The 27716-nt window shown below is 45.4% G+C and overlaps 1 protein-coding gene across 5 annotated transcripts in view; it reads right to left on the bottom strand.

Annotated features, from left to right (window-relative positions):
• RALGDS (ral guanine nucleotide dissociation stimulator) overlaps nucleotides 1–27716 on the bottom strand; it is a 94576-nt gene that overhangs the window by 34661 nt on the left and 32199 nt on the right. For 2 of the 5 annotated variants that reach the window (XM_081179194.1, XM_081179196.1), the window contains exon 1: nucleotides 22246–22780. The exons of the other annotated variants lie outside the window; for them this stretch is intronic. In XM_081179194.1, the coding sequence (XP_081035320.1) occupies nucleotides 22246–22491 (246 nt within the window). In that variant the 5' untranslated portion in view covers nucleotides 22492–22780. Of the gene's footprint in view, nucleotides 1–22245; nucleotides 22781–27716 lie in introns of those variants that run through there. 5 annotated transcript variants of the gene reach the window in all.

The following is a 27716-nucleotide window of genomic DNA, read 5'->3' as shown; positions in this document are numbered from 1 at the left end:
TACAGGAATCTGCCTTATTCCAAGGCAGACCACTGGGTCCATCAATCTCAGTATTGTCTACACGGGCTGGCAGTGGCTCTCCATGGTTTCAGGCAGGGAGTATCTCTCCCAGTTTTACCTGGATGTGCCATTGCTGAACCTTAGGGTCTCAAAGCACCTCACAAAACATTGCTAAAACAAAGGGGTTCCCCCCCTAGCTTTAGCAGCGTTTCCAATGCAACCCCCTTTCTGCATCTGGAAGGGGTCTGCATGCAATCCTGCTGAACTGAACAGGATTCAACCCTTGCCCATCAGTTGATGAGCAGGTAGGTTTAATCCTGCTTTTGCTGTGCACCCCAGTTCCCAGCAGGGAGATAGCCACATGCAGGATTTAACTCTGCCCTCCCACACCATCAGATGATGTTATGAGTGATATCAGCAGGCTGATTTGGACCTGTCCCCACACTTTATAACAACCACAAACGCACACACACGGATGTATACAAGAAACCAAACATCCCCCCCCCCACAATGCTTTCATCCCTTCTCATTTTGGTGGGCAAAAATTCAGCAGCTGAAGGGCCTTTTAAAAACCAGATTATTATTTTTAAAAAAGCAGTCGTGTGATCTTACATCAAATGAGTCATTGAGTGAAGAGAGGGATTAGGAGCTAAATCTCCTCCCTGCAGGTGCAAACTGGAGGAAAATAAAACTGGATTTTAAAGGGAGCTTGGTCAGATTCAGTTTTAAAGGCCTGTTCAAGAGGGTAAGCAATGGCATAGCACGAAAGAAATGAAACCCACCAAAAGGAGCTCTCCATCAACATACCTGAGGGCAATTACTTTTAAAAGATGCTCAGCCTCCTATGCACCCTGAAAATTTCAGTTTTAATTTATTAAAGCGCCCACACGTCACCAGCAGACCCCAGGGCAGGTTACAACAAAGTAAAATTCAGAATTCAAAACAGTTAAAACATGTTAGGCTACATGGTTTTAATAAGAACTGTAACTTTAAAGAACTGGTGCCTAAGTTCACATTTTTCTTTTCCCTCCCTACCCATTTTTCCTTACGTGTCATGTCTTTTCAGTTTTCAGTTTCAGTTTTGGTATCACAAGACAAAGTGAGGTGGCAAGCTCAAGGCCAGATTTTGAGTACCAACTTTGTTCACAACTATGCTTTAGTTGTTAAAAAAAGTGATCCCGGCACTATTATTCTGAAAAGGGGAAAGTACAGGCCTTATCAGCACATTTACACATTAGCCAGCTTATAAGCTTGAGAGGACCCTGTTGGCTCCTCTTCACTTCTAATCATGACTCTCTGCACATGATGTTCCAGGCAACTGTGCAAGGAATCAACCAGAGCTCAGTGGCAAAGTTACGAGGTTCAATCCCAGGTAGAGCTGGGAATGCCCCCTGTCTGAAAACAAGGAGAGTTGCTGCCGGTCAGTGTAGATAACACTGAGGTAGATGGAGCAGATATCCAGCTCAAAATAAAGGCACCTTTTCCCAGAATGAAGATCAAGGCAACTAAGGGGACAGTGGGCAGAAAAACTGCCTCAGGATCCAGAACTTATTTCTGAGAAGCAGCTTACAGTTATCCAGGTCCTACCTCTACAACTCCTAAGGACTATAATATTGGCATTTTAAATTTACACATTTACACATACACCGTTCAGAACCCAGCAACTGCATGGGAGTCTGCCCCCAAATTCAGCCCAGGCACGCAGAGGGTAAGCCACAGAGAAGCAAATTCCTTGACTCCCCCGCCTGTGACCTTCAATTCACATGCGCTGACTAAGCGAGACATCAATTGCGCTCCATTTAATTTAAAGCTGGAATCCCATCAGAGAGAGACAGAGATAATAAAGGCAAGGGAGTGAAGCTCACTCAGCTGCACAGATCTCGGCGCGTGTGCTGCAGAATTACTGAACACCACAGAAATTATAGAACAGAAACTGAAATGTGTGAGAGAAGGGTAGAAGTGGGCTGTGTTTGCAAGGGGATCGTGACAGACAGGCAAAGTAGCACCTAAGCGGGAGAAAGTGCTGGAGGAGAAAGCAGAAAGGCTGAAGGAAGAAGGGTGGCGGCCATTACTATGTCAGAAGACCACTGCTGCACCACATGACTTAGCCAGACAGAATAGTTGTTGTCTACAAATATATAAATATGTATTGCTTTGCCTTTCACCTGGAAGGCACTCTCCTATCTGCCTAAAGGATGTGAGGAAGTAAGTGGCATCCACTGCAATGTTTTTAATAAAAATGTCCTGTTTGACTGACAAACTGGGGCCTGGGTTATTCTACCCTTCCAGGCTGAACCCATGGGTACTGGGGGGGTGAGACCCTCCTCCCAATACCTCCCCAAAACAAGTCACTTTTTGGAAGAACAGCCTTCTGTCACACTTCCAGCTTAAAGGACACACGTTCTGAGAAACCGCTCCCTGCCTGCGGTGATGAAATTCAGAGGAAGCACTCAGTGCAGCAAGCTTGAGTTACTCCCCCGCTGCTGCCAGCAAAGCACTTTTACAACAGCACCAACAGATCATCCTCTTTCAAAGCACAGAGCCATTCATAGTCTTCCTGGCAGAAGCAGGGCGTGGGCATCAAATGGGCACTGTCTCACCTGGGACCACTCTACCAGACCAAGGCATTGGCCAAAAGAGGGAGATAATAAGTATTATGACAACTGACAGTTTCCAAGGGTGCCGAAAGTTGGTAGGAGGCCACCTTTCCCAGCACCCTGAACAAACTACAGTTCTCAGGATTCTTTGAGGGGGAGTCATGGCTGTTTAAAAGTGGCACCAGAGTGCTTAAAATGTAGGGGGTGGATGTGACCACAAAGGATGGGTGTGAGTTGGTGGGTATAGAAACTGGAACACTCTACAAGGGCAATGTTTTCATTTGTTGCTCGGCTCACTTTAGCCTCTGGTCCCACCCACTACTGGCATGTGGCCCCCAGAAGATTGCCCAGAAAGTAATGTGGCCCTCAGGCTGAAAAAGGTTCCCTCAATCTCACTGTGGACGGTGGCTCAGATAGTGAGAAGCAAGGCAATCAAGCTGACCTAATAGAATCCACATCACACATTTAAAGCATGCTGCTCCCACCAAAAGAATAATGGGAAAGTAGAGTTTCCCCGCTGCAGAACTACAATTCCCAGCACCCTAAACCCAAGTAAAGCTCCCAGGATTCTTTGCAGAAAGCCAGAAATGTATGGTGTGAAACACTCTTGTTCTTTACTTTAAGTGTCATGGCTCTACTCACTCCCACAAAGAATCCTGGGAACTGTAGTTTGTTAAGGGAGCTAAGACGTGTATTAAGACTTATATCCTACCTTTCTCTCCAAGAATCTCAAGCTGGCATGCAACGTTCTCCCCCCCGCCCCAGCCTCATTCAATCCCCACCACAACCCAGTGAGGTAGGTTAGGCTGAGGGAGGCAGTGACTGGCCCCAAGGTCACTCAGTGAGCTTCATGGCTGATTTGAACCCTGGTCTCTCAGGTCCAACACCCTAACCACTACACCACACTCGCTCTCCCAAGCTTATGTGTCAAGTGACCCATAAACAGAACTAGTAATAATTATAATAAACATAAATACCAACCCAAGGCTACAGTTTAAATGTCTTGATGGGTCACTGCAGGGTATTAGAAGGGTAGCTAGGCTCAGCTGACCACATTGGGGTCAAGGAGCTTGGTGGGTGGGTCACCACAAGCAGCTAAGCCTTCCAGGGCCCACCGATGGAGGGGTTCTTGGGCCAAGGCCTTCTCAAACTGGTCGTTGGCCCCACTGGGTCACTGCTCCCAAGTATGTGGGTATGCGTTATTCTCTGGAATGTACTCCGTCATTTGGAGCAGACGGGTGTCATTTGGGGTCAGTTCTTCCAAGTCTCTTTTCCACACCTAGGTCCCGACATCCGTGCAGCACAGACGGGTCAGTGAACGGCGGTAACCCCGTTCAATGTTTCCTCTGTTTGAATCCTCCGTTTATGGGAGAAGCAGCTCATTGTGCAGATGGACCAGCCAATCAGAAAAAGAGGAAGGGATTTCGCTCTCTTCGTCGTCGTCCCCTAGTACGGTGACCCAGTAAACAGCTGAAGCAGGAAACACACAAGAACAGTCTCCATTGAAAGGAATAGATTGAGGCTACCCAGCATGAAGCTGTTTGGAAAAGACCAAGGGGAATAAGAGGGGAGCTTTTGTTTGCTGGCCACGTTCAATCTCTCCTCCACCCACACAGCCACCCACAGCGGCCACAGCTGACGTGAGGTCCCTTCTCCAGCAGGGACAAAGCTTGCTTGCTTTTTTCCAAAATTCTCTTGTGCACCCTCCCCCTGCCAGACCCTAAGAGCACCCCCCCTTTGAATTCCAGGGTGAAACATTCCCAATAAATTTTATTTCAAATATGCTGGACACGTAGCCAATATTTGCCATCCACATTCCAACATCTTTATACCGTACTGGGCAGACCAATACAAAATATTTTTCTGTACCCCAAATAAATAAAACCAAGCAACTTTAGACAAGGGATTGGGAACCTTAGCTTGCAGCCAGGGGCCACTTTCCCTTCCAGACAAGCTTCAGAGGGCCAAATTCCAGCTGTGGGAAGGGCCAGGGAAATTAATGCCTTTTTTTACATGTTTTCTAGTTAAATACACATGTTTACACCCACCCCCCACCCCACTCTGTATCCTCCATCCTGGCAAGGCAGAGACATTTGTCAGAGTTTAAGGACACATTTCCAGCCACGCAAAAATATTTGGGCTGCAGGGCGCATGCAGTATTCCCTGCCAATGGAAGGCTAGTGCATCAAGGAGGCAGTGAGGCTTAAAGCCTTCTTCCTGACATGCTAGCTTTCTAGGCATGAAGGGCTTTGAGTGCCATCTGGGAATCCAAAAGTGATTGTGTGTACAGGTGTGCAGGGGAGATAAAAGGAGGGAAAGGGGGAATTAAGGGCTGCACTATCCCCGCCCCCCAGGCAGCTGCAAAAACCTCACTGCTGTGGATGGCTGCCCTCTTCCTTGCTCTTTTACCTCCAAAGCTGGTTGCCCGAAGGGACCACAATGGACTACTGAGGGGGTCAGGTTCAGCCTCGGAGGCTGCTAGCTGCTGATCAGTATGGCAAATGTTTGTCAAAAGCTCTCAAAAGGGCCTGTTAAGTTACCAGTTCACAGCAAACAATCTAACAAAAGGTACACAGTTTACCACAAGAGACAAGAATTCAATAAGGAAGCGTAAGTCTGTTGCTAGGGGCATGGAAGCGGTGGTGCCACCACCCAGAAACCTGTCCGGCTGCTTCTCTGAAAGAGGAATTTCTCACTAAGGCGGGCGTAGGGGGTGGGCATAAGTGAGATGACTGAGCTCCTGCTAGTCTAGAACAGCCTTCGGCAAGCTGGCAGCTTCCAGAGGTTGTAGTCCAACAATCTCTGTAAGGTGCTGCGTTGACAAAGCCTGTTCCAGAAACTATGACCGTGAAGGACCATTCCATCAATCTCACTGCCCAGGAAGCAGAACTGGGAAAGGTTTACAGAAACCCAGCTCCGTTTAAGACAAGTTCTTAGTCCTCCTGATGGCACCCAGCAGGCACAATGCTTCATTCATCCTTTCTCCTTCTTGTTTAGCAAGGCTGAAAGAGATCCAAAGCAGGTGGGGAGTGGGGAAGAAAACAAGTGTGTGTGCTTGTGATATTTTATATATGTGTGTGCGTGCCTTTTGCTTCAACGCTGATATTTTCAACTTCACAAACAGAATGAAAGAAGTTACAAATGAGGACCTCTCCCTTCCCATGAAAGAGTCTCCGACTTTGTTCAGCTGCTAGGTATTAAAATGTAGTCAACACTCACACTCTAAAAATAAAAGGAGGAGCCGGCATTCCGGATTAAGTCTCCTCCAGTTGTTCCCCTCCAGACGCCTGTGCCTATTCTTCTATAATTTTTGCAAGTCAAAGCAAAGATGAACTCTCTCGCACTCCCCCCCCCCCCGGTGCCAACATCCGGCACACCACACACAAAACTTGGCCTGGTTTGGCAGAATCCAAGCTGAGCTCTCCCCCCCCCCCCCGCAACACACACACACTCCTGCTTCCTTGAACAAGCACAGGCAGAAAAGGCCTCAGGAAGAAATAGGAACTGGGCTGACAGCTGCATCCGTGATACAGAACACGAAGGGTGCCCATCAACCAGCAAGAAAATGGTCCATTGCTTCCTTTGGGGAACAAGGTTTGATGCTTTGGATTGGAAACAAAGCCAACACACCAGCCCCGTTACAAAACACAAAACAACAACACAAAACTAAAAAGCTTGGGGAGAGAAACAGATCATTTTGAATGTTGGAAGGCGTCTTATACTGAGTCCATCTAGTTCAGTGGTTCCCAATGTGGGCAGTGGGGTTGTCTAGGGAGGTGCTAAGAGCAGGGCCAGCCCACCCAAGAGGCAAGATGAGGTGACAGCCTCGGGCGGCAGAATCCACCTGGGCAGCAGATCCATCCTTCTTTTCCCCCTTGTACCTGATGCATATCCTCCCTAGGTGACTATCAGACTTTGAAAAGCTGGTATCACTGGATCAAGTTAATCAACTTTGTTGAAATAATTAAATTAGTTTCAATTGGATTATGAATAAATGTGCAATTAATAGTTACCGTTTTGAACGTTAACGTGTTATCTTCCTTAGTGGGTCATGCAAAGTACTATTCTGAATATTGCTTTTTATAGGGTGGAATAGGGGGCACTGGAGATGAGTTGATGGAACCAAGACGGCGGTGGCCCGAAAATGTTTGGGAACCACTCATCTAGCTCATTTGTTTCCCTTGTGTTACGAACCACTGTTGGCAGATCAAGAGCATCCCAGACCCTGAGTTTTCAGTAAAGTTACGATCCCAGTCCTCATGGTTTCCAAATAAAGGGGCTGATTTAAACAGGAAGAGAGGGTGCTGACTTAAATCGAGCCAGGTCACTACTTCATCTAGCTCACTGCTGTCAACACTGGCAGGCAGAGGATCTCAATGGTTTCAGGTCAGGGACATTTCCAGCCCTACACACCAAAGTTTGAACTCAGGGAGTTTTGCATACAAGATTACAACTTTGTACGGCTTCATAAGTGCAACCGGTAACTTATGACCGGTAACCGGTAACTTACATAACTCCACAGTGACTGCCCTGTAAAACTGCCCCGTCAAAACTGTTGGGGCAACACTGCCATGGCAGCAGGGATCACAACGGTCGTTAGCTAATTGGCGATCACCTGGCATGTAGGAATGAGCCAGCACTTTCAGACCTGGCAAACATACATTGTGTGACCATTGCAAAGTTACCCAGGCCAACCAGGCTGCAAGACTACAACCTGTTTGAGTCACCTGGAGATTACATAATAATACTTGTAAAGAAGAACTGGAAGCACACATTCGGCTGGATGCCTTTTGCTTTTTTTATTATAAAATGCTGCTAATCTTTATCCGATATACTGTTTGCAACTTCACTTTAGGTCTTTCGACATTTTTTGTTCGGCAGCCGATTTGATGGCAGTTTAGAGACAAAAAGTGGCATATGTATTTTAATATTTTAAACTTTTCTCAGCAATCCTTACACCCACAGTTGCTGGGTCAGGAACCTTCCGGAACCTGAGATTTCAGGGCCCAAACCTGGGACTTAGGAGCTGCCCTGGTGATGTCACAAGGGGAAGCTCCAAGTGATGTCATAGAACAAACACTGGTTTATATGACAGGGACATGCCTCGGAGACGGAGGTCAATTGGGTGAGGGGAGTGAAGTCCCCTCCCTAGTGCTCTCTCCCTAATGTTTATGCTGGGTTGAAGCTTGTAAGCTACATGCAGTCTTCATAAGGCCCTCTCCTCACCCATTCAAGCTGACCACCTGTCAGGGGCAGGCAAACATGGAAACTTCAGCTCAGATCTGGAGGTCTGGCAACCCTACTTCCTACTGTCATTATTAACTTTCAGAAGAGATTCATTAATATTCCCATTTACCCAGGCATTTGGTGGCTGGAGAATACTATTCCTGGCAGCCCTGAGATATTTGGATGGAATGTTTTAAAATGTAATTGCTTTCATCATGTTTTTAATTGCCATTGTTTTTGGAATGTTTTAATCACTTTCAAAATGCTTTTGCTTTTAAATTGAGTATCTTTTTGCGGCCCTGGGCTCCCAAGGGAGGAAGGGCGGGATAAAAATTCAATAAATAAAATTGTGTTGCAATGTTGACTGGTATTATCCCCATTGCGTTGCCGAGAAGGGAACATCTCATTTAATAACGGTTTCTATCTTGATTTCCATACAGTGACATATTTGCTCATCTGTTAAGACTTTCTGGGTTTTTAATTTTTAGTTGAATGACATACAGTGGTACCTCGGGTTAAGTACTTAATTCGTTCCGGAGGTCCATTCTTAACCTGAAACTGTTCTTAACCTGAAGCACCACTTTAGCTAATGGGGCCTCCTGCTGCTTGCCACGCCACTAGGGCACAATTTCTGTTCTCATCCTGAATCAAAGTTCTTAACCCGAGGTACTATTTCTGGGTTAGTGGACTCTGTAACCTGAAGCGTATGTAACCCGAGGTACCACTGTACTCTCAATGACTGTAGCTGAATGAAAAATTCCAGGATCTGAGGTGCTCATGACCTGACACCCTATAAAATCTATTATGTCTGCCAGGGGCTGCTTCAAACAGATATGCTTTGATTAATCAATATCTAAATCAGTGGTTCCCAAGCCTTTTCAGGATGCCTCCCACTTTGTTCCTTCAATTCATCCCTGGTGCCTCCTACCCTATAAAAAGCATTATTAAGAACAGAGGTTTGCATGACCCGCTAGGGAAGATGATATTAACACAATAAAATTCAAAAGAGTAACCATTAAGTGCACATTTATTCACAATCCAATTAAAACAATTTAGCTTAATTCATTCACCAAAACTGATGGACTTGATCCAGCTTTTCAAAGCCTGGTGGTCCTTTGCACCTCTGGCACCCCCTTTATCTTAGCACCCCCCTAGCATCACCACCCACTTTGGGGACCACTGATCTAAATTAAGAATAGATCAATAAATAACAACAGTCCCTTAATTCATCCAGGGTGGGGCAAGAGGTGCCTACCAGCTAACAAAATTTGTGGGACAGTTCTCCAGGCTAAAAGCATCATGAAAAGGTGGGTTTTAACAGTGAGTTTTAAAGAAGGAAAGGGAGGCAACAAATCAAGGCATCATAGCAACGGCAGACCACACCTCGCACTCCCACCATAAGCAAAATCTTGTAGCAGAAATCAGGGGAATGGCCCTCCCCTCTGCTCCTCTTTCCACTCACCCCTTTAGAAATCCATTCCCAGCTGTTAGTGATGAAGACCAGTTCTCTATAAGCCTGCCTTGCTGCTGTGGCCAGAACGTAAGGAGCGAACGCATGACCCATCCACACCGGAAATTAACTACAGACCCACCAGGAGGTGAAAAGACCCACCCTCAAAAGGGGATAAAAAGCAAGGCTTGCAAGCTACTTCACACAACACATTTTTCAGTACCGTGCTGGACATCCCCCAATATGAGATGGTTTGTTTGGAGTACACACCTGCATGCTTGGATATTTAAGGCCTCTTCCCTGAATGCTCAGCTTTCATTTAAGCCAAACCAAAAAATGTGGTGATTGAGATTGGGGGGCGGGGGGCGGGGGGAGAGAATAGAGAGAATGCAGTTGGTATGGTATCCCACCTTGGTGAGTCAAGCTGCTTCTGCTTCCTGGTTGTCCTGACCAGTGAATTCAAAGACACTGGAGTGGTTCACAAAGCCCACGGGGACATGGCATTTGTCTTATTAAAATATATATATATAAATAAAATCCCCATATACAACACACACACAAATTACAGGGGGGTGGGGGGGGGAGAAAGAGAGAGTTCTATTTGCTGCTCTGCATTGATTTCCTCCTTTCCTCTCTGCATGTCTTAAGGCCTCCACCAAACCCAACAACTACTCCACCTAAACATTAGGAAGAACTTCCTGACAGTAAGAGCTGTTCGACAGTGGAATTTGCTGCCAAGGAGTGTGGTGGAGTCTCCTTCTTTGGAGGTCTTTAAGCAGAGGCTTGACAACCATATGTCAGGAGTGCTCTGATGGTGTTTCCTGCTTGGCAGGGGGTTGGACTCGATGGCCCTTGTGGTCTCTTCCAACTCTATGATTCTATGATTCTATGATTCTACTGTATTTTTCCATGTATTGGACGAGGGTTTTTTGACTAAAAAATGCATGTCAAAGAACTGGGGTCATCCAATATACGGATAGTGGCATGGGGGGGGGGAGAAGTGGCGCACCGGAAGTGTGGCCTCCCCCGATGCTGCAGTGAGCGGGAAGTGATCTGGGGGGTGTTTCTTGCCTGCAGTTGTGGGGGGGAGAAGCTGCGCACTGCCAGCCAGTTCGTTGGCGGGAGCACAACTTCCCCCGATGCCGCTGCATGGTGGGCGCTCCCTGTGCGTGCCCGATGCCGCTGCGCACGGGAAACGATCTAGGGAGTGTTTGCTGCCCGCAGCTGTGTAGGGGGAGAGGCTCAACAACTTTGGGCTATCTCCCCTCATTTTCCTAAAACTGAGTCCCCAAAAATGGGGGGAGGGGGTCTTATACATGGGGGCATCTTATAGACAGAAAAATGTTGTATGTTTCTTGTCCTTATGACTAGAATATTAATTTTTAGTGAAAGGGCCATAGCTCAGAGGTAAAGCATAAGCTTTGCATGCAGAAGGTCCCAGGTTCAATTCTCAGCACCTCCAGGTCAGACTGGGAAGACCCCCTGCCTGAAACCCCTGAGAGCCACTGCCAGTCAGTGCAGACAGTACTAAGCTGAATGGACCAATGGTCTCTGGAATCAGCAGGAGGCAGTTTCCAATGTTCCTAAAAAAGAGTGGGGAAGTGAAAGGAGAGAGAAAACATTGGGCATTGGCTTCCTAAGAGTTCAGACCACTGGGTCCATCTAGCTTAGTACTGTCCACACTGACTGGCAGTGGCTCTCTCGGGTTTGGGGAAGAGGTCTTCCCCAGCCTTACCTGGAGATGCAATTGGGAACTGGACCTCAGGCCTTCTGCAGGTAAAGATGCTCTAAGCACTAAGCTACAACCTGTCCCCTGATAACAATATCATCAGTGACACATGACTCTGGCTGGAATTCCACTTCCCAGAATGCAACGCTTCCTGGGGAATTGCACACCCTGTCCCTTGTAGCTCAGCCGGCATTGCATCCAAAATCCGTTCCTTAGCAACACGCTTCCCCTCTTTTTTCCTGGATCTCGGAGAGCTGCAACAAGCTTTTAAGAGCAACAGCCTTGCAAAAGGATGGGGGTGGGGTAGCAGAATACAGCCATGCAATGGAATAGGAAATCAGCAACCCTTCCAAAATACTAATTGGTTGAAATAGCAAACCAGCAACCTCTCCAAAATGCTAAACTTGCTTGGGGGTGTGGGGGTGGGAATAGAAAGAAGACCAGCAAGACCATTTAAAACAGAATTTATTTATCTGCTTGCATTTATGTCCCATTTATTTCCCTCCAAGCAGCTCAAACTGGCATACATAGCTTTCTTCTGCCCCATTCTATCCTCGCAACAACCCTGTGAGGTAGGTCAGGCTGAGACCAAGTGACTGGCTCAAGATCACCCAGTGAGCTTCATGGCTGAGTGGGGATTGAACCTTGGTCTCCCTGGTCATGGTCTGACACGCTAGCCCCTGAATAACACAGGATAAAGATTTGTACACGATTTCCAAGCAGACTGAGGATGCTACTTGAGGATTTTCCTGTTCCATGCCCAAGAACCCCCCCTTTTTCTCTCTTAACCCTGAGCTGAAGCGCACAACAGCTGACACACAACTGCACCAAATCAACACAACGCTCCTTTTGTTTCCTCCACTGAGGGATATCTTGTGCTGCTTGCGGCCTAGTAAACAGCTCGTTCCATCCTCCCTTCCCAGCTTTAGGAGATGAGGTTTGGCCTCAGGAGTCCCCCACAAGGACAGAAATAAGAATTCCAAAGCAAACAGAAATACAGGCAGAGAGGAGATCTTCTAAGGCGGAGGACTTTATCCACACACCCAAAAGAGTAATCTGTGAGGAGGGGGAGGGATGGTGGATTTTTTTTAACTTTCCCCCCAATCTTAAATTTTGTTTGTCCCTCCTACAGCATTCCTACAGCAAAATCTGAAAACTGCACCTGTTCCTGCTGCAAGATGGCACTGAAAGCAAGTGGGGGTTGGTCCCCCAGGAGGGGGCTGGCTCACTGTCCCTCAGACCTTGTGGGGGGGGCAGACTATATTTTGAAGGGGGGGAATGAATGAATTCCTATGCCCCACAAATATACCATAGATGCATTTTAAATACTGTAAAAGCACACATTCCACTCATGTAAAAACACCAGGCAGGCCCAACAAATAACCCATAGATGCATTTTAAATAAAAGGACACATTCTACTCACGTAAAAAATGCTGATTCCCAGACCGCCCGTGGGCCGGACTGAGAAGACGATTGGGCTAGATCCGCCCCCCCCCCAGGCCTTAGTTTGCCTACCCATGGGTTAGACTGTAACAATTGACCCCCTCGGAAGGTGGTGAATTCTCCTTCCTTGGAGGTTTATAAGCAGAGGAGCATCTCCACCCCCATCGTTCTGCCCGGACGCTGAGGTTCAGCGCCCAGGGCCTTCTGGCGGTTCCCTCACTGCGAGAAGCTAAGCTACAGGGAACCAGGCAGAGGGCCTTCTCGGTAGTGGCACCCGCCCTGTGGAACGCCCTCCCATCAGATATCAAAGAGATAAACAACTACCCGACATTTAGAAGACATCTGAAGGGATGTTTTTAATGTGTGACATTTTAATGTATTTTTAATCTTTGTTGGAAGCCACCCAGAGTGGCTGGGGAAACCCAGCCAGATGGGTGGGGTACAAATAATAAATTACTATTACTATTACTATGGTCATCTACCAGGGATGCTTTAGTTGAGATTCCAGCAATGCAGGGGGGTTGGAATAGGTGACCCTTGAAATCCCTTCCAATTCTCCAGTTCTATGATTCTATGCTGACAACACTTAGATTAATTCCTAAGCAGTGGGGCAAGTCCTATCATTTGGCAGCCGAGACTAGGAGCAGAGTATTTCCAGTAAAAAAAGTGGGGGGGGGGAGGAGAGGAGAGGAGAGAAGTTGCCGCCTCTCAAGACCAAATCTGCAAGGCCACTTTCAAAATACAGAACTAAAATACTTTTGAAAACAACCAAAGGGATCTGCAACAAAATGTTGAAGCATGGAAGTTTGCTAATCAATACACCACACTGGCTCTTTTTGTGGGGGTGCATTAACACCTTAGGTTTCTTCTCTTCCACTCATTATTTAGTCTTCCTGAGCACCCAAAACTAAGACTTCTGGATGGTCCCAGATTAGGCGAAAGCCTGTTTGCATTTGGAAAAGTACCAAGGAAGGGATTGGGGAAATGGTTTGGCTCCCAGGGATGCCGATCCAGTCATAAATCCTATTTGGAAACAAAAACAAAACCTCAAACCTAGTTAGCACACTCAGAAAGGTATTGTGCACTTCTATGGACACCTAGCGGGGACAATTGTCGTGAAACAGGAGGAGGATGCAAAAGCTCCTTCCAAACTCCATCCTTCAAACTCTGCCCAGCAATTTGACAGGGAACTCCTCACTGTGAGTGACAGGTCTCCCTTGGCACACTTTTCTTGGGAAGAAGGAGCCAGCTCCTCATCCACTGTGCTGTGATGTCGCTAAGGGATTTTAAGAGTCTGGATTTAAATGATCTCACTGGGGTGGGCACCCTCTGTTTATATGCAAGAATTCATCTTTTTTTAAAAAATATGACTACCTGGACCCTGCTGCACTTGGGGACCCTCCTGCTCAGTTTGCTCAGTGCAGTCCCTGTTCTGCCCCTAATGTGATGGCACTATTACCCATCTAGGAAATGTCAAGAGGTGACATTTGCTCTCTGGATTGCAAACTGGATTTGGGTGGGGATGAGTCTAGGAGCTGAGAAGCATTCCTGGCACTAAGCCACCCATGAAAGGGCAGATAAGTCTGAAAAATAAAAGGGCATTAATTCAACGAGCAAAGGCAGATGGGAGTCTACCCATGAGGTTTCCCGCTGTGTCTCTGTCTGATGTATCGCCCTGAGGCATGTTCCTTTCCAATCAGCCTCTGCTAGATGAGGGTTAGCCTGTTGAATCTCCACAATGGAATTGTTCAATCGTTCCTAACAAGGAGACATAACAGAATGACCTGCCTTCAGATGTGACTTTCTGTAGAGTCTCTTCATGAGTCATTGCTATATGGAATTCCTCTTAAACACAAAGCATATCCCAAACTGAGCAAATCACGCAGAAATGCACAAGAGTGGGTGATTCTCCTTTGGGATGTGTTGCAGAAGCAGATTCTTTTTGAGTCAACAAGTGAGAAAACTACTGTAAAACTAGTCAATCCCCCACCCCAAACCCATTTAGTATACCTTTGAGGTGTAAAGTAGAACACAGTAGCAATAGGACAGAGTTTAAATTTTAAACACTTTTTTGGCTGCTCTTAAGGTCACATCTTAAGGACTACAGTACAAACTTGTTTTTAAAACTAAAATGAAAGCCATTGTTCTCAGAATCCATTTCTGTGTCTTCCCGCCAACATGAAATTGTGGCACTCGCAGCACCGAGCTCAGCTGTGGGAAGATAAATGGTTCTGTAGATAAACAGTGCCTTAATCTGTATTAACTAGGGTATCCATTTAGTAAAAGCAGGATCACACAGATTAAGGAGCCGCTCCTTTGTATAGTCATGCCATCCAGATTTAAAATGCCTCAGTCCTCGGAGTTCAACTTCTTAGCTTGTTTCAAAACAGGCAGTCTTAATCTTCTACATACCCCTAATCCTTCAGAGGAGACTGTGTGTGCAGGAAAATCAGAATGACTTATTTGGCAAAGCAAAGGCTTTAGGTTACCTTGTTCGGGTGACAAAGAGTGTTTGTGTGTGTAGGTAGGTAATCTGGACAGAGATAAACTAACAACTGTCTATGCTCTGGTAACCTCTAGGTTAGATTACTGCAGCGTGTTATACGTAGGGCTGCCTCTGAAGACAGTTCAGAAACTTCAGCTGGTGCAATATTTGGTGGGCAGGCTGCTTACCAAGGGAAGATGGTTTGGGCATATTACACTGATCCTGACCCACCCAACTGGCTGCCAATTAAGCTTCTGGGCCCAACTCAAAGTGCTGGTTTTCACCAATAAAGCCTTAAATGGCTCAGAACCACAATACCTTAAGGACCTCCCGATATGAACCCGATATTAACAACAGCAACAACACTAACAACAACAACACAAACAACAACAACACTAACAACAACAACAACCTCTCTCTCAAGGACTGAGATACAGGAATGAAATTTGATATGCATGTTCGGAATACAATTCTGCACTTCAAGCTCATACACATATTTTGACCTCTCACATCCACTTGCAAGAGTGCAGAGAAAAAAGCACAGATGTCAAAACACCTGAAAGGAAATCCTGTATCTGAGAAAGACAGAGAGAGAAGGTACTGTAACTTGTGGGTTGGTAAAACTATGATTATGTCCCCAAGGTAAATAAAGAGAGAGAGTTTATTTTACATTTCACTTTATAAAGTATATAAAAACAGAGAGAGTAATTATTAAAAGATCAAAAGATGAAAAAGAACACTATAAAATGAGTACAGTTGCACATGCAATAAAAGAACAGTGCAAGTAAAGAATATCAACCCTTATCAGATTATCAAGCCAAGGTGAATATGTGGGATGCTCTCAGTCTGTCAGTTTTGCTAGCCAAACTTTGAACAGGATATTTCAAACTCACATTTGCATTCTGATGTCATATTTTCTCATTCTCCCCCCCCCCCCCCGTCTCTTACACAGTGTGTCTGAATGTATATTTTGTGTGTCCATCAATGTCAGGAAGTGCTAAAAGCATTTTTCTTTACGCTAGCCTAGACAAAAGATATGTAGAATGTTGATGTGCATGTTTTAATCTCATCTTAGTTCATTGCTGGTTTTAATTTTTCCAGAATGTTTAAAAAAGTCGTTTTTAAACTGTTTTTACAATTTCATTTCCCCCCTTTTTCTCTGTAAACCCATTTGAGGGGGTTTTTTGTACAATCAATCAGTGTTTTAATTTTATGAATTGGTTTTGAATTCAAATTTGCAAAACATATTGTTTCTTGTGTGAGAGAGAGACAAAGAAAGAGTGTGGGTCTGTTTGTATATACGTATATTGTATCTTTGCCAAGCTTAGAGAAGTACTTCTTGACTCTGCGAAAACAATAATTCATGCCTCTGTCCATGACAATCCCACACACCTCTAGCATTGCTCTGGGGCAGGGTGGTCCAACATGCTGCCCACAAGGCAAGAGTACGTGGGTGAGGGGGGGCTGGGGCAATTGAAAACCCACCAGTGGGAAGAGACAGGTGCCAAATTTCGAGGCCCCGCCTTTTGATTGGTGGACTGGCTGGCACGACTTGGTGAGGCCTCTCTGCTGCCTGGGGCTCTGGAGAGCAGGTGGGCTGCCCTTTGGAGAGTACACTTGACTATTCTAAATTATTATTGTTATATTTATCTATATTCCATCTTTTTATCCTGACATGGACTCAATGTCCCTGAAAGGGCTCAATCTATTAATTATACACATTCAATTGGGTCTGTGCGGCCCACGGATTCTGTTTCAAAGTACTGTACTCTTGCCCATCCTGCTCTGGGGCATTGTGGGAAATTTAAAGAGTGGCAAAGCCTGGCTACTCTCTGCTGTTCAGGTGGCTGTATTCTTGGCCACCAGGGGCAACTTACAGAGGAAGCAGGGGCCACATTTTGCCCAAGCTTCCCCCCACAGCCTGGAACTGGGTATTCCCCCACAAAGCTCCCTGATACTAAATACACAGCACACACCATCCATCAAATATGACAGGATAGGGTAGCAAAGGGGAGACTATCACAGAGGGGAAATCACAGAGGGGAAATCCTGAACACTCATCACAGTTCCAGCTTGTACTCAGCGGAGTTGGTTCTGCGTTTATTTATTAAAAGAAGAAGAGGTTATTTGCGAACACTCCTGACAAAAAGCTGCTGCAAGCCTGTGCAGATCAGGCCCCTGGGGCAATTTCTGCCGCCTGCATCCCTGGTAATTAACAGGACAGATTACTTGTGCTTTATCCCCCCCCCTTTTTTTTCTTAATTTCCATCTGAGGCCTGCAGAGCTTTTTGTTATTTAAAAATAACCTGTTGCCTCTCCGCCATGTGGGAGAGTCTGCCTCCATGCCTGGCCCACTAAGCCCTACGTGCTGATAGGCAGCAAACTCTCAGTTTCAAAAAAAATTAGGAGGGATGGGAGTTACAGAACTAATTAAAGTTTATCAGCAGTGCAGAGTCTAGAGGTCAGAGCGCCAGCCTGGGAGCTGAGAGACCCAGGTTCAAACCCCCCACTCAGCTTTGATAACTAAATCAAGCCTTCACATTTAGGGGCAGTATATCTCCAATTACAAAACACTGGTGGAGGGGAGGGTGCAGACAATAAGTTACTGCCTTTTGTCCACTTGTGAGCTTTTCTGGGAGCTTCTAGCCAGCTGATGAACCCTAAGTCTGATCCAGCAAGGCATTTCTTAATCCATGAAAGCACAATTGAAAAGTGCAAAGCACAGCTGGGGCAGGAAGAGTTCAGGAGGACTGAAATTTAAAGAAGCCTCCCATGGAATCCTAGGAACTGTAGTTTATCTCTCAAAGAGCTACAGTTCCCAGGATTCTTGGGTGTGGGAGAAATGTGCTTTAAATATATGGTGTGTACATAGCCCAAGACAAAACATGATTTTCTTAAAAACCGTAAGTAGCTACCATCTACCATGGCCACATTTGCACCATACATTTAAAGCAGTATCATTTTGAAGAGTCATGGCTTCCCCAAAAAACTATGGGAGCTGTAGCTTATTGAAGGTGCCAAGAGTTGTTAGGAGTTGTTCTCCTCACACAGCTTGAATTCTCAAAAGCGGATTAACAATTAACACTGGGAATTAATTGTAGCTCTGTGAGAGGCATATGGATCTGCTAACAACTCTCAGAACCCTTCGCAAACTACAGATCCCAGAATTCTTTGGCGGAAGGCATGACTGTTTAAGATGGTATCATAGTGCCTTAAATGTATGGTATGAATGAGGCTCTAGACTTGCCCAATGTTAGCGAAACACAATTTATTTCCTGCCTGCAAAGAGAAGGAGGTATGGTGGTCTGGAATGATTGCACCACCCTTTCAATCATTATTTCCTTGCAATGGAGGGAGCTGAAAAGCTCAGGCTCTCCCCCTACCCTACCCAACTTTCCTGGCCTCTCTTCTGAAACCACACCTCTCAAGGCTCCTCCTAGCCCAGCGAAGGAAATCTGGGAGGTTGAAATACTTTTTTGCCAGACACGAAATGAGAAACAGATGATGGATTTTCAGCAACAATCTCTCTTGCTCCAACCTCCAAGAGAATGAAACGAGGGGCGGTGGGTGGCAGCCTTGTGTGCATAGGAAACTGGATCTGGTTTATTAACTCTTTGCAAAAAGTTTGGAGAAGGGAAGCAATTAAGATAAAAGCCTTGTGTCCCAAGAAAGAAAAAAGCTCGTTCAATATAGCGTCAGTGTCATAGGAAGAGACCTGCTGTAAGCACTGTTTTGCACTGGCTGGCAGCAGCTCTCCAGTTGCAAGCAGGCAACCATCCCAGCCTAACACGGGGGTGCTAGGCATTAAGCCCAAGACCTTCCGCATGCAAAGAATGTGTCCTACTACTGAGCTATGGCCTATCCCCTAAAAATAAAGTAAGATTCTAATTCTTACTGTTTTGAAGAATTAAACAGGCTGAACTAAATAGGATCTGATCATTGGTCCATCTATCTCCGTACTGTCTACATTGGCAGGCAGTGGCTCTCAAGTGCTTCAAGCAGGAGACCTTCCCTGCTTTACCTGGGGATGCCTAAAATTGACCTGGGACCTTCTGCGTGCATAGCAGATGCTCTATAGCTGAGCTACACAAAGTACACCGAGCTATTGACAGGGGCCTCGACTGTCCTGTAATGGAATGTCGGAGAGACTGTGGTGCTCCCACAGTCGATGCATACAGATGTTTGGACATAAGTCATGACCCACCCAGCAAAGGATGTTCTCTGCATTGGAAGAAGATGCTACAGGCTCTCTCCAAATCCCTGGCCAGGTCGGAGAGCTTTAGGCAAGCAGCTCCAAGGAGAACAGAAGGCACAAAAATGGTTCGCCACAGGAAGCTTGATGTCATTCATTAAATCCTTTAAAGGCGCCAGATCTGCGCTTCTCATCACAGAGAGCGCCTCTCCTAATAGATGCTCAAACCTGGCAGCTTGCCAGCCACACAGATAATTGCCTGACCAGTTGAGCCCAAAGTGATCATGTGAGCAGGAGGGAATTGCAGATATCTGTGGAAGATGAAAAGGGAACAACAAAGATCATCTGCCTGGCCAGTGACCCTTTTGCTGCGCACACACCACACATTTAAGCACCTCTCTCTATATATTTAAAAAACCATGGGAATTATAGTTTCACTGTCTTCACTTTTACCTGAAATTCATGCAAATTGAGGGTTGTGATATGGCATTACAAATCCTCCAGTGGGAGCTGCACGATGACAGCCTTATGTTTTTATTAGAAAGAGAGACAGAGATAAACCAATTGTGCTTTTTGTAAAGGGGAATTTCTGTAGCTCAGTGGTAGAGCATCTGCTTTGCATGCAGAAAGTTCAATTCCCAGCATCTCCAAGTAGGGCCTAGAGGGACTCCCTGCCTGAAACCCTGGAGAGCTGCTGCCAGCCAGTGCAGACAATAATGAGCAACATTAACCAAGGAACTAGATATAGTCAGTAAAAGGCAGCTTCCCAAGTTAATAGGAAGGACTTCACTTTCATAGTGACTGAGCTTATTACAAATAAAATAAAATAAAATCCATGAGAGGCCTCCCTACTGTCAGCAAGTTCAAATGTTAAGTCATTTTCTATACAGGCAACTCCCCATTTACACGCATTCAAGGCAAGTGCAACAGCGCATGCGTGCACTGCAGCAATCTTGAAAATAGCACAAAAGGGGCAAAAATTGCCCTTAAAGAGTGTGAAAATGGAAAGAAAATAGCATCTAGCAATCCCAGGAGCCTTTGCACCAACCTTTGGCCTGTGGAGAGTTGGGGGTTTGAGCAAGGAGCAACTTTAGTGGATTTAATGGATTTTTTTGTTTTGTTTTTTAAAGTTTTTCAAGGGCTTCCAGGGTGTTTGCAGGCTTTTTCAATAGCGTTCCCAATATACACAATTTCAATTAAATGCATGGTGGCTAACCCCCTTGTAAATGGGGAGTTGCCTGTACTACGTACATCATTTGCTCACTGATTCCTTCATAAGGTTACGAAGTTCCATCATTCTTTTAAAACCCAAAACCCAAATGTAGGGAAAGTGCCCCCACCCCATTTGTATGATGTGCCGCAATTTCAGGTGACATTGTACAGGACAGGAACATGGGATGTTTCCCTTGAACCGAGTCAGATCCTTGGTCTATCTAGTTCAATACTATCTACTCTGACTGGCAGCAGCTGTCCAGGATTTCAGGCAGGGGACATTTTGCCAGCCTTACTTGGAGATGTCAGGGAATGAACTTGGGACCTTCTGCATGCAAATCAGCTACTTTACCAATGGGCAACAGCCTCTCCTCCTAAGAACAGAGTAAGATTATAGTCCTCATCATTCTGAATATCCAGAGTCAGACCACTGGTAAACCTAACTCAGTATTGTCTGCACTGACTGGCAGCAGCTCTCCAGGGCTTTAGGTAGGGGTTATTCCCAGCCATACCAGATGCCAGGGTTTGATCCTGGGACTTTCTGTATGCAAAGCAGATGTTCTCTCACTGAGAACATCATAAGAAGGTACCATATACAGAGTTCAACCACTGGACAATTTAGTTCAGTATTTTCTACACTGACTGGCAGCAACTCTGAGATTTTAGACCAGGAATCTCTCCTAGGGATTTCAGGGATTGAACCAGAGACCTTCTGCATGTATAATAGTGTTCTCACCATATAATAATCAGTGGTATACTACCATGAATGCTGCATTTTATTGTACATATTATGGGATCAGTGCTCCTTATACATACACATTTTTCACAGCATCCTCAAAACACTGTTGGCCTAAAAATACTAACCTGTATCTCCCCCCACCCCGTTAATTTAGATTTACTTTTCCATGGGAATTCCTATACAGTAAAATAAAATCCTGTTGCTAATGGCCTATTTTCAATATTCAAAGTAAGTGGAGTGGCTATATTAACACACACAACACACCCCAGTCTGGAAGCACCCACTGCTGTCATGGCAAAAAGCCACCGAAACTACCTCTGAAATCTGCCAAATCTTTCAATAATGCAATCTAAATTAGAAGCACCATCGTTTTGTGGTATGAGTAAAACAACAAGTAGTGTGAAAAGAAGTTGCAGTCCACTTAACCTGCCTCACAGGGTTGTTGTTAGGATGAAATGGGGAAAGAGGCAGAGAATGACCCATATACTCGCTCATGCACGCCAGTAATGAAACAGATTAACACCATAAATTTAAAGCCCATCCAACACTCATTTAAAACGTAGGACTTCCTGCAAAGAATCCCGAGAACCTCGCCAAGCTACAATTCCCAGCATCCTTAAAACTACAATTTTCAGGATTCTTTGTGAGGAGACAGCTGCTTCAAATAGGTTTTAAATGTATGTATATGGAGTGGATTCAGAAACGGACCTAAATTACCAGCCGAAAGACAAAAAGTAAGGCGCCTAGAGAAACTACTTTCAAACAGCTTTGTTGGTGGCACTCCCAGCGCTACATTCACCCTTCCGCGTGCCCACGCATAACACCAGAACTAGAAAAATTGGGAGTTCGCGGTCGCGGTATAAAAAAGCGAAGAGAGATGCGGTCAGGCTTCACCCCTAAATTAAACATGTTTTGGAAACACGGCGGACGCGGAGGGAAGAGAACTAGTCGTCTGGTTGGGAGCCCGTTACTAGAAGCCTCTGCACGCTTTTGCTTGGGCGCACGCCCCATTGAGCGGAGGCTTACTCCCGAGTAAGCACGCACAGGATTCGGCTGGGGCGGAATTTCTTTTGCCTGAAATTCATGCAAAGCGAGCGAGACACGCCGTATAATCAACCCGCCACCTCCATCCCCGCGGCGCATGGGACTCCCCTCACCCCCAACACTTTACCTCCAGCGGGGGCAGGTCCGGATCCAGCTGCGTGAAACTGTGCAAGACGACCGGGCTGGTGCTCTCGGCCGCCACTTCCAGCTTCACCCCGTCCCACAAGCTCCGGAACCGCCGGGAGCCTTCGAACATTTTCTCCGGGCTGAGGATGCCGCCGCGTCCGCCGCCGCCGCCTCCTGCGGTGGCTGCGGCAGCGGCTGCTTTGGGGCGTTCATCCTGCAGGAGCTCTGACCACATGAGGTTCACCATGGAGCGGCGAGAATAGAGGGTTCAACTCCTGCTAACTTTTCATTATACTGAGCTAAAGGAGGAGGGGCGCCATTTCAAGAGCTCGGAGGGTCCCCTCTCCAACCTACGCGCACCTCGGGCTTGGGAGAGAAGCGCGCGTTCTTTGCGCCTTTGCGCCTGGAACTCAGCAGCAAAGCGGCTCCTTCTCAGTCATCATTCTCCACACTGGGGAAATTTGATCCGCCCACTCACAAGCCCTTATGTCACCCGCTTGGAAAGGGGTGGAGATAGAGTGAGAGAGCAAGATTGAAAAGGCGGTGTGGTGATGGTAGGGAGGCAAGCGAAAGCGGAACCAGAGCCTAGAGGCTTTTCCTCTTCTCATTCCCCTCCCGCTTGGAAGAGGCTAGGAAAGAAAGCAGAGGCGTGCCCTCTGCAGGCCGAGAAGGAGAGCGCCGCTGGAACTTTATTATTATTATTTTGCAGAGAGAGAGAGAGAGAAACGTTTATAATCCCAATATTAGTATTAACCACAACCTCGCTCGTTCACTCACAGAAGCTGTGGCACTTTAAAAGGCTCAATGATTTATTGCGGCGGCTGCTTTGCGCGCAGATGAATTGAAGGGTTATCACTGTGGCTTGGCAAATAGACACGGGTTTATTGGGAAGTAGGATGGAGGGTAAACAGAGCGGCCGAAAGGCCATCAGATGCAACGGAGGGGAGGTCTATGACACGTGTAGGCAAAGCTCAAGTGTATACAAGATAAGCAGTTCTTAAATAAAGAAAAAACAGGCCTGCTATTTGCAATTTCTCCCCCCACTATAACCGTGAGACTAAGGATAAGATTTCACATCTCAGAGCAAGCCTGCATTCTTAAGCCACAGAAAGACGATGCTAACAATAAATCTGGAAGTCGTTAAAGGTACAACACGGCTGTTTGTTACTTGATCTACAGCAGACTAATAGGACAACCACAGCTGTCAGCTTTCCCTTTTCTTGCAAGGAATCCTATTTGGAATAAGGGAATTTCCCTTAAAAAAGGGAAATGTTGACAGCTATGAGGACAACCCTACTGGAAGCATGTGGTGGTGTTGTTGTTGTTAACTGCTTGGCATTATTATTGTTACTAATTATTAACAAAAAATAGGAACTTCAACCAAATGTTACAACGTGGGATGCCCTCGTTCAGGGTGCCAGCTAGCCAGTCGTGCCTCTTCCAAGATGCTCCATTCCATTGTATTCCACTCCCGTATTTCCTTGTTCCCCTCGCCCCTCCAGCATTCTGTGGTTGCGGAGCACGCGTCTTATGGCTGCGTGCGAGAGAGACCACTTCTGTTTCTCTCCGTCTACATATTTTCTTCTTCTGCAGACCTCGGTATTTCCCGCCGAGCCTTTGTACTATTATTTCCCTCTCGTTTTTCCACTGTCTGCTTATCTATGTTTACTGTTTGTATGTACTGTAGATAAATGCCAAATGAATGTATCGAAAAACAAGCCGCTCCTCTAGAAAGGCCAAACCACTGGTTTCCTACAGGGAACTGGATGCACATTATGAGAACAGGATGCTGTTCTAGATCTAGTTGCAAGGCTGTTCTTATGTTCTTAGTGAGGTACAGACTCACCAGAGTTAAGCAGGAGTTTGGAAGGCAAAGAGTTAACCAAGCTGCCGCTTGAGTAACGATGATTGATCTTGAAACTTAGCAGCCTGCTGAGATGAAGGCAGGAAATCTCTCCATTGTTTTTCCCTGTGTTTGCAGATTCCAAGAGGACAATGGGAAGGGGCCCTCAGCAAGGAGATCTGCCAGCAGCTAATCCCTGCAGCTACTGAAGGATCTAGAGACCCTCTCCCCTTGTCTGCTTCTTGCTGGGGTCTCTAACAAGGTGCTCACCTTAGAGACTGATTGGGTTTGTTGTGGCATCGTAGGCTCCCTTCCCTGCGTCAAATTTTACCAGTTACTAAAATCAAGCCAAAGTTGGGTGCTCTCCTCTAGGTGATTCCACAAAGGAGATAAGCCCCAGTTTTAGGATTTAAAGCAGCTTAGTCCACTGACTTCAACAAGATTAAGCCCAGATCCATTGCCTTAACAAGTTATTGGATCAGGGAACTCTCCTAACTCCTCTCTCCCAAGCTTGGCCACTGTTTCAAGCGTGGGAGGGGGAGAGAAACATGTAGGATGAATGAGTTTTTGATAAAAATTGCCCTTTGAAGTACAGCCAGAGAGCAAATCCAAAAGATTCCAGGCTGCCCCAATTATTTTGCCACTCGCGCTTGCCTGCACGAGGAGGAAAGTAGCACGAAAACCTAAAATAACTCATGCTTTGCTGAAGGAAGGGCCGTAGCTCAGTGGCAGAGCATCTGCTTTGCATGCAGAAGGTCCCAGGTTCAATTCCCAGCATCTCCAAATACGGCTGGGGGAGACCCATCTGACGCTGCTGCCAATCGGGTAGGGAATACTGAGCTAGATGCACCAACAGACTTACAAGGTAGGTTCCTATGGTGGGGTGTGTGTGTGTGTGTGTGTGTGTGTGTGTGTTTAAAAACAGTCTTTCACCTCCTGTGACATCTTCCTCTTCTTTACACCCTTCAATTTCCCTCTCTGCCTTGCGAGATACAATTGGATGGCATGTGGCATGGGAAGCACTTTTGCCAGAAACTGGCTGGATCTCGAAGAGAGGAGTGGTAATATATGTGAAGGAGAAATGGGCTCCAAAAATGATATTCAAAGATGAACAAGGGAGATATCTGGCTGTGGAGATACAAGTACAAGGAGAAAAATTTTTAGTTGTTGGAATTTATGCACCAAATGAAGGCAAATCTGAATTCTTTAAGAGACTTCATGAAACTTTGATGGACTATCTGGATTACAATATGATAATCATGGGAGACATGAATGGCGTGGTCTCCACTAATATGGACAAGGCACAAAGACTAACAGTCACTAAAGAAGGGAGACTCCCTAAGACTTTTTTCGAAATGACAGAAAACATGGACTTGATAGACATTTGGAGAACAAGGAACCCTCTGGAGAGAGAGGGAACCTTTTTCTCCCAAGCAATGATGACCTGGACCAGAATTGACCAAATCTGGGTTACTAGTGGACTGGCTCCAAAGATTAAGAAAGTGGAAATCTGCCCAAAAACTTGCTCCGACCATAACGCCGTGAAGATGGAGATGAAACTCACAATAACTGGTCAATTTAGATGGAGAATGAATGACACCCTCTTTCGAGATAAGGAGATTCTCACGAAGGCCCAAAAGACCCTAAAAGACTATTTTGAAATAAATTTGAGGACCGACGTGGAGAAAAGAGTGATCTGGGACGCAAGTAAAGCGGTTATGAGAGGATTTTTGATTCAACAAAATTCAATAAAGAGGAAAAAACAAAATGAGAAAAAAGAGAAGATCTTGGAAATGATAAAGGAAGGAGAGAGGAAATTAAGAACAAAACCAAAGTCTCAGGACATTTTAAGAGAGATCAAGTTATATCAAACTCAATATATGGAATTGATGAACCAAGAGATTGAATGGAAGATAAAGCAAATGAAGCAAAAGACTTTTGAATCAGCAAATAAATGTGGTAAACTTTTGGCATGGCAATTGAAGAAAAGGCAGAAACTAAATACAGTTACAAGCCTAGAGGTGGATGGAAAGAACATATCTAAACCCAATGAAATTAGAAATTGCTTTTTAAGTTATTTCAAAAAACTCTACACCCAAGGCCCGCAAAATGAAGAAGACATAGACAAATTCCTTGGAAGATATGGATTACAAAATATCTCTCAGCAAAGTAAGATGGACTTGAACCAGAGAATCTCAGAACAAGAGATAGAGGCTGCCATTCAGAATATGCAACTGGGCAAATCTCCGGGACCAGATGGACTGACTTCTAGATACTACAAATCGCTGAAGGAATGGCTGATTCAACCACTAAGAGAAGTTTGTAATGAGATTCTTGAGGGAAAAAGGGCACCTGAATCGTGGAAAGAGGCATATATTTCACTCATACCAAAGTCAGAGACTGAAAAGACCCAACTCAAGAACTACCGCCCAATATCACTCCTTAATGTGGATTACAAAATTTTTGCAGACATTTTGGCAAAAAGATTTAAAAGAGTTTTGATGGAGAAGATTCATAAAGACCAAGCAGGCTTTCTCCCTAAAAGACACCTAGCAGACAATGTAAGGAATGTAATAGACATCTTGGAAAAGCTGGAGGTGAATATAAACACTAAAGCAGTATTGATCTTTGTGGATGCGGAGAAAGCCTTTGATAACATCTCTTGGAGTTTTATGAGGAAGAATCTTCATGGGATGGGGGTAGGCCAGGGTTTTGAGAATGGTATGGCTGCAATATATTCTGAACAAAAAGCTAAACTGATTGTAAATAATGTTGTGACTGAGGAACTTAAGATAGAAAAAGGAACACGACAGGGGTGCCCAATTTCCCCATTACTTTTCATTTCGGTTCTGGAGGTGTTGCTGAATATGATAAGAAATGACCAGCAGGTCAAAGGTGTGCAGGTCGGAGCTAAACATTATAAGTTAAGAGCGTATGCAGATGACCTAGTATTGACTTTGCAAGAGCCAAACACTAGTACGAAAAGGGTCTTAGAAATAATACAACAATTTGGCCAGGTAGCTGGATTTAAGTTGAATAAGCAAAAAACTAAAGTTTTAGGGAAAAACCTAACAGATATGGAAAAGGAGAAATTTCAGGAGGAAACAGGTTTGACAGCGGTCAAGAAGGTGAAATACCTAGGGGTTTATTTAACACCTAAGAATGTCAATTTGTATAAGGACAATTATGAAAAATGTTGGTCAGAGATTAAAAAAGATTTAGAAATATGGTCAAATCTGAAACTGTCAATGTTAGGCCGAATTGCAGTAATTAAAATGAATGTATTGCCTAGAATGTTATTTTTGTTTCAGACCTTGCAGATTCTTGACAAGATGGAATGTTTTAAGAGGTGGCACAAAGACATTTCGAAATTTGTCTGGCAGGGCAAAAAGCCCCGAATTAAATTCAAAATACTGACTGACGCTAAAGAAAGAGGGGGTTTTGCCCTGCCGGACCTAAAATTGTACTATGAGGCAGCAGCTTTTTGCTGGCTGAAAGAATGGATGCTCCTCGAGAACACGGACATCTTGGATCTGGAAGGTTTCAATAATGCTTTTGGTTGGCATGCATATCTTTGGTATGACAAAGTTAACAGTACTTTTAAAAATCACATTGTTAGAAAAGCATTA

Source organism: Podarcis bocagei (genome assembly GCF_964188305.1).
Source record: "Podarcis bocagei genome assembly, chromosome: Z".
In the NCBI taxonomy this organism is placed as follows: Eukaryota; Metazoa; Chordata; class Lepidosauria; order Squamata; family Lacertidae; genus Podarcis; species Podarcis bocagei.
This window is presented reverse-complemented; position numbering and strand designations above follow the sequence as displayed.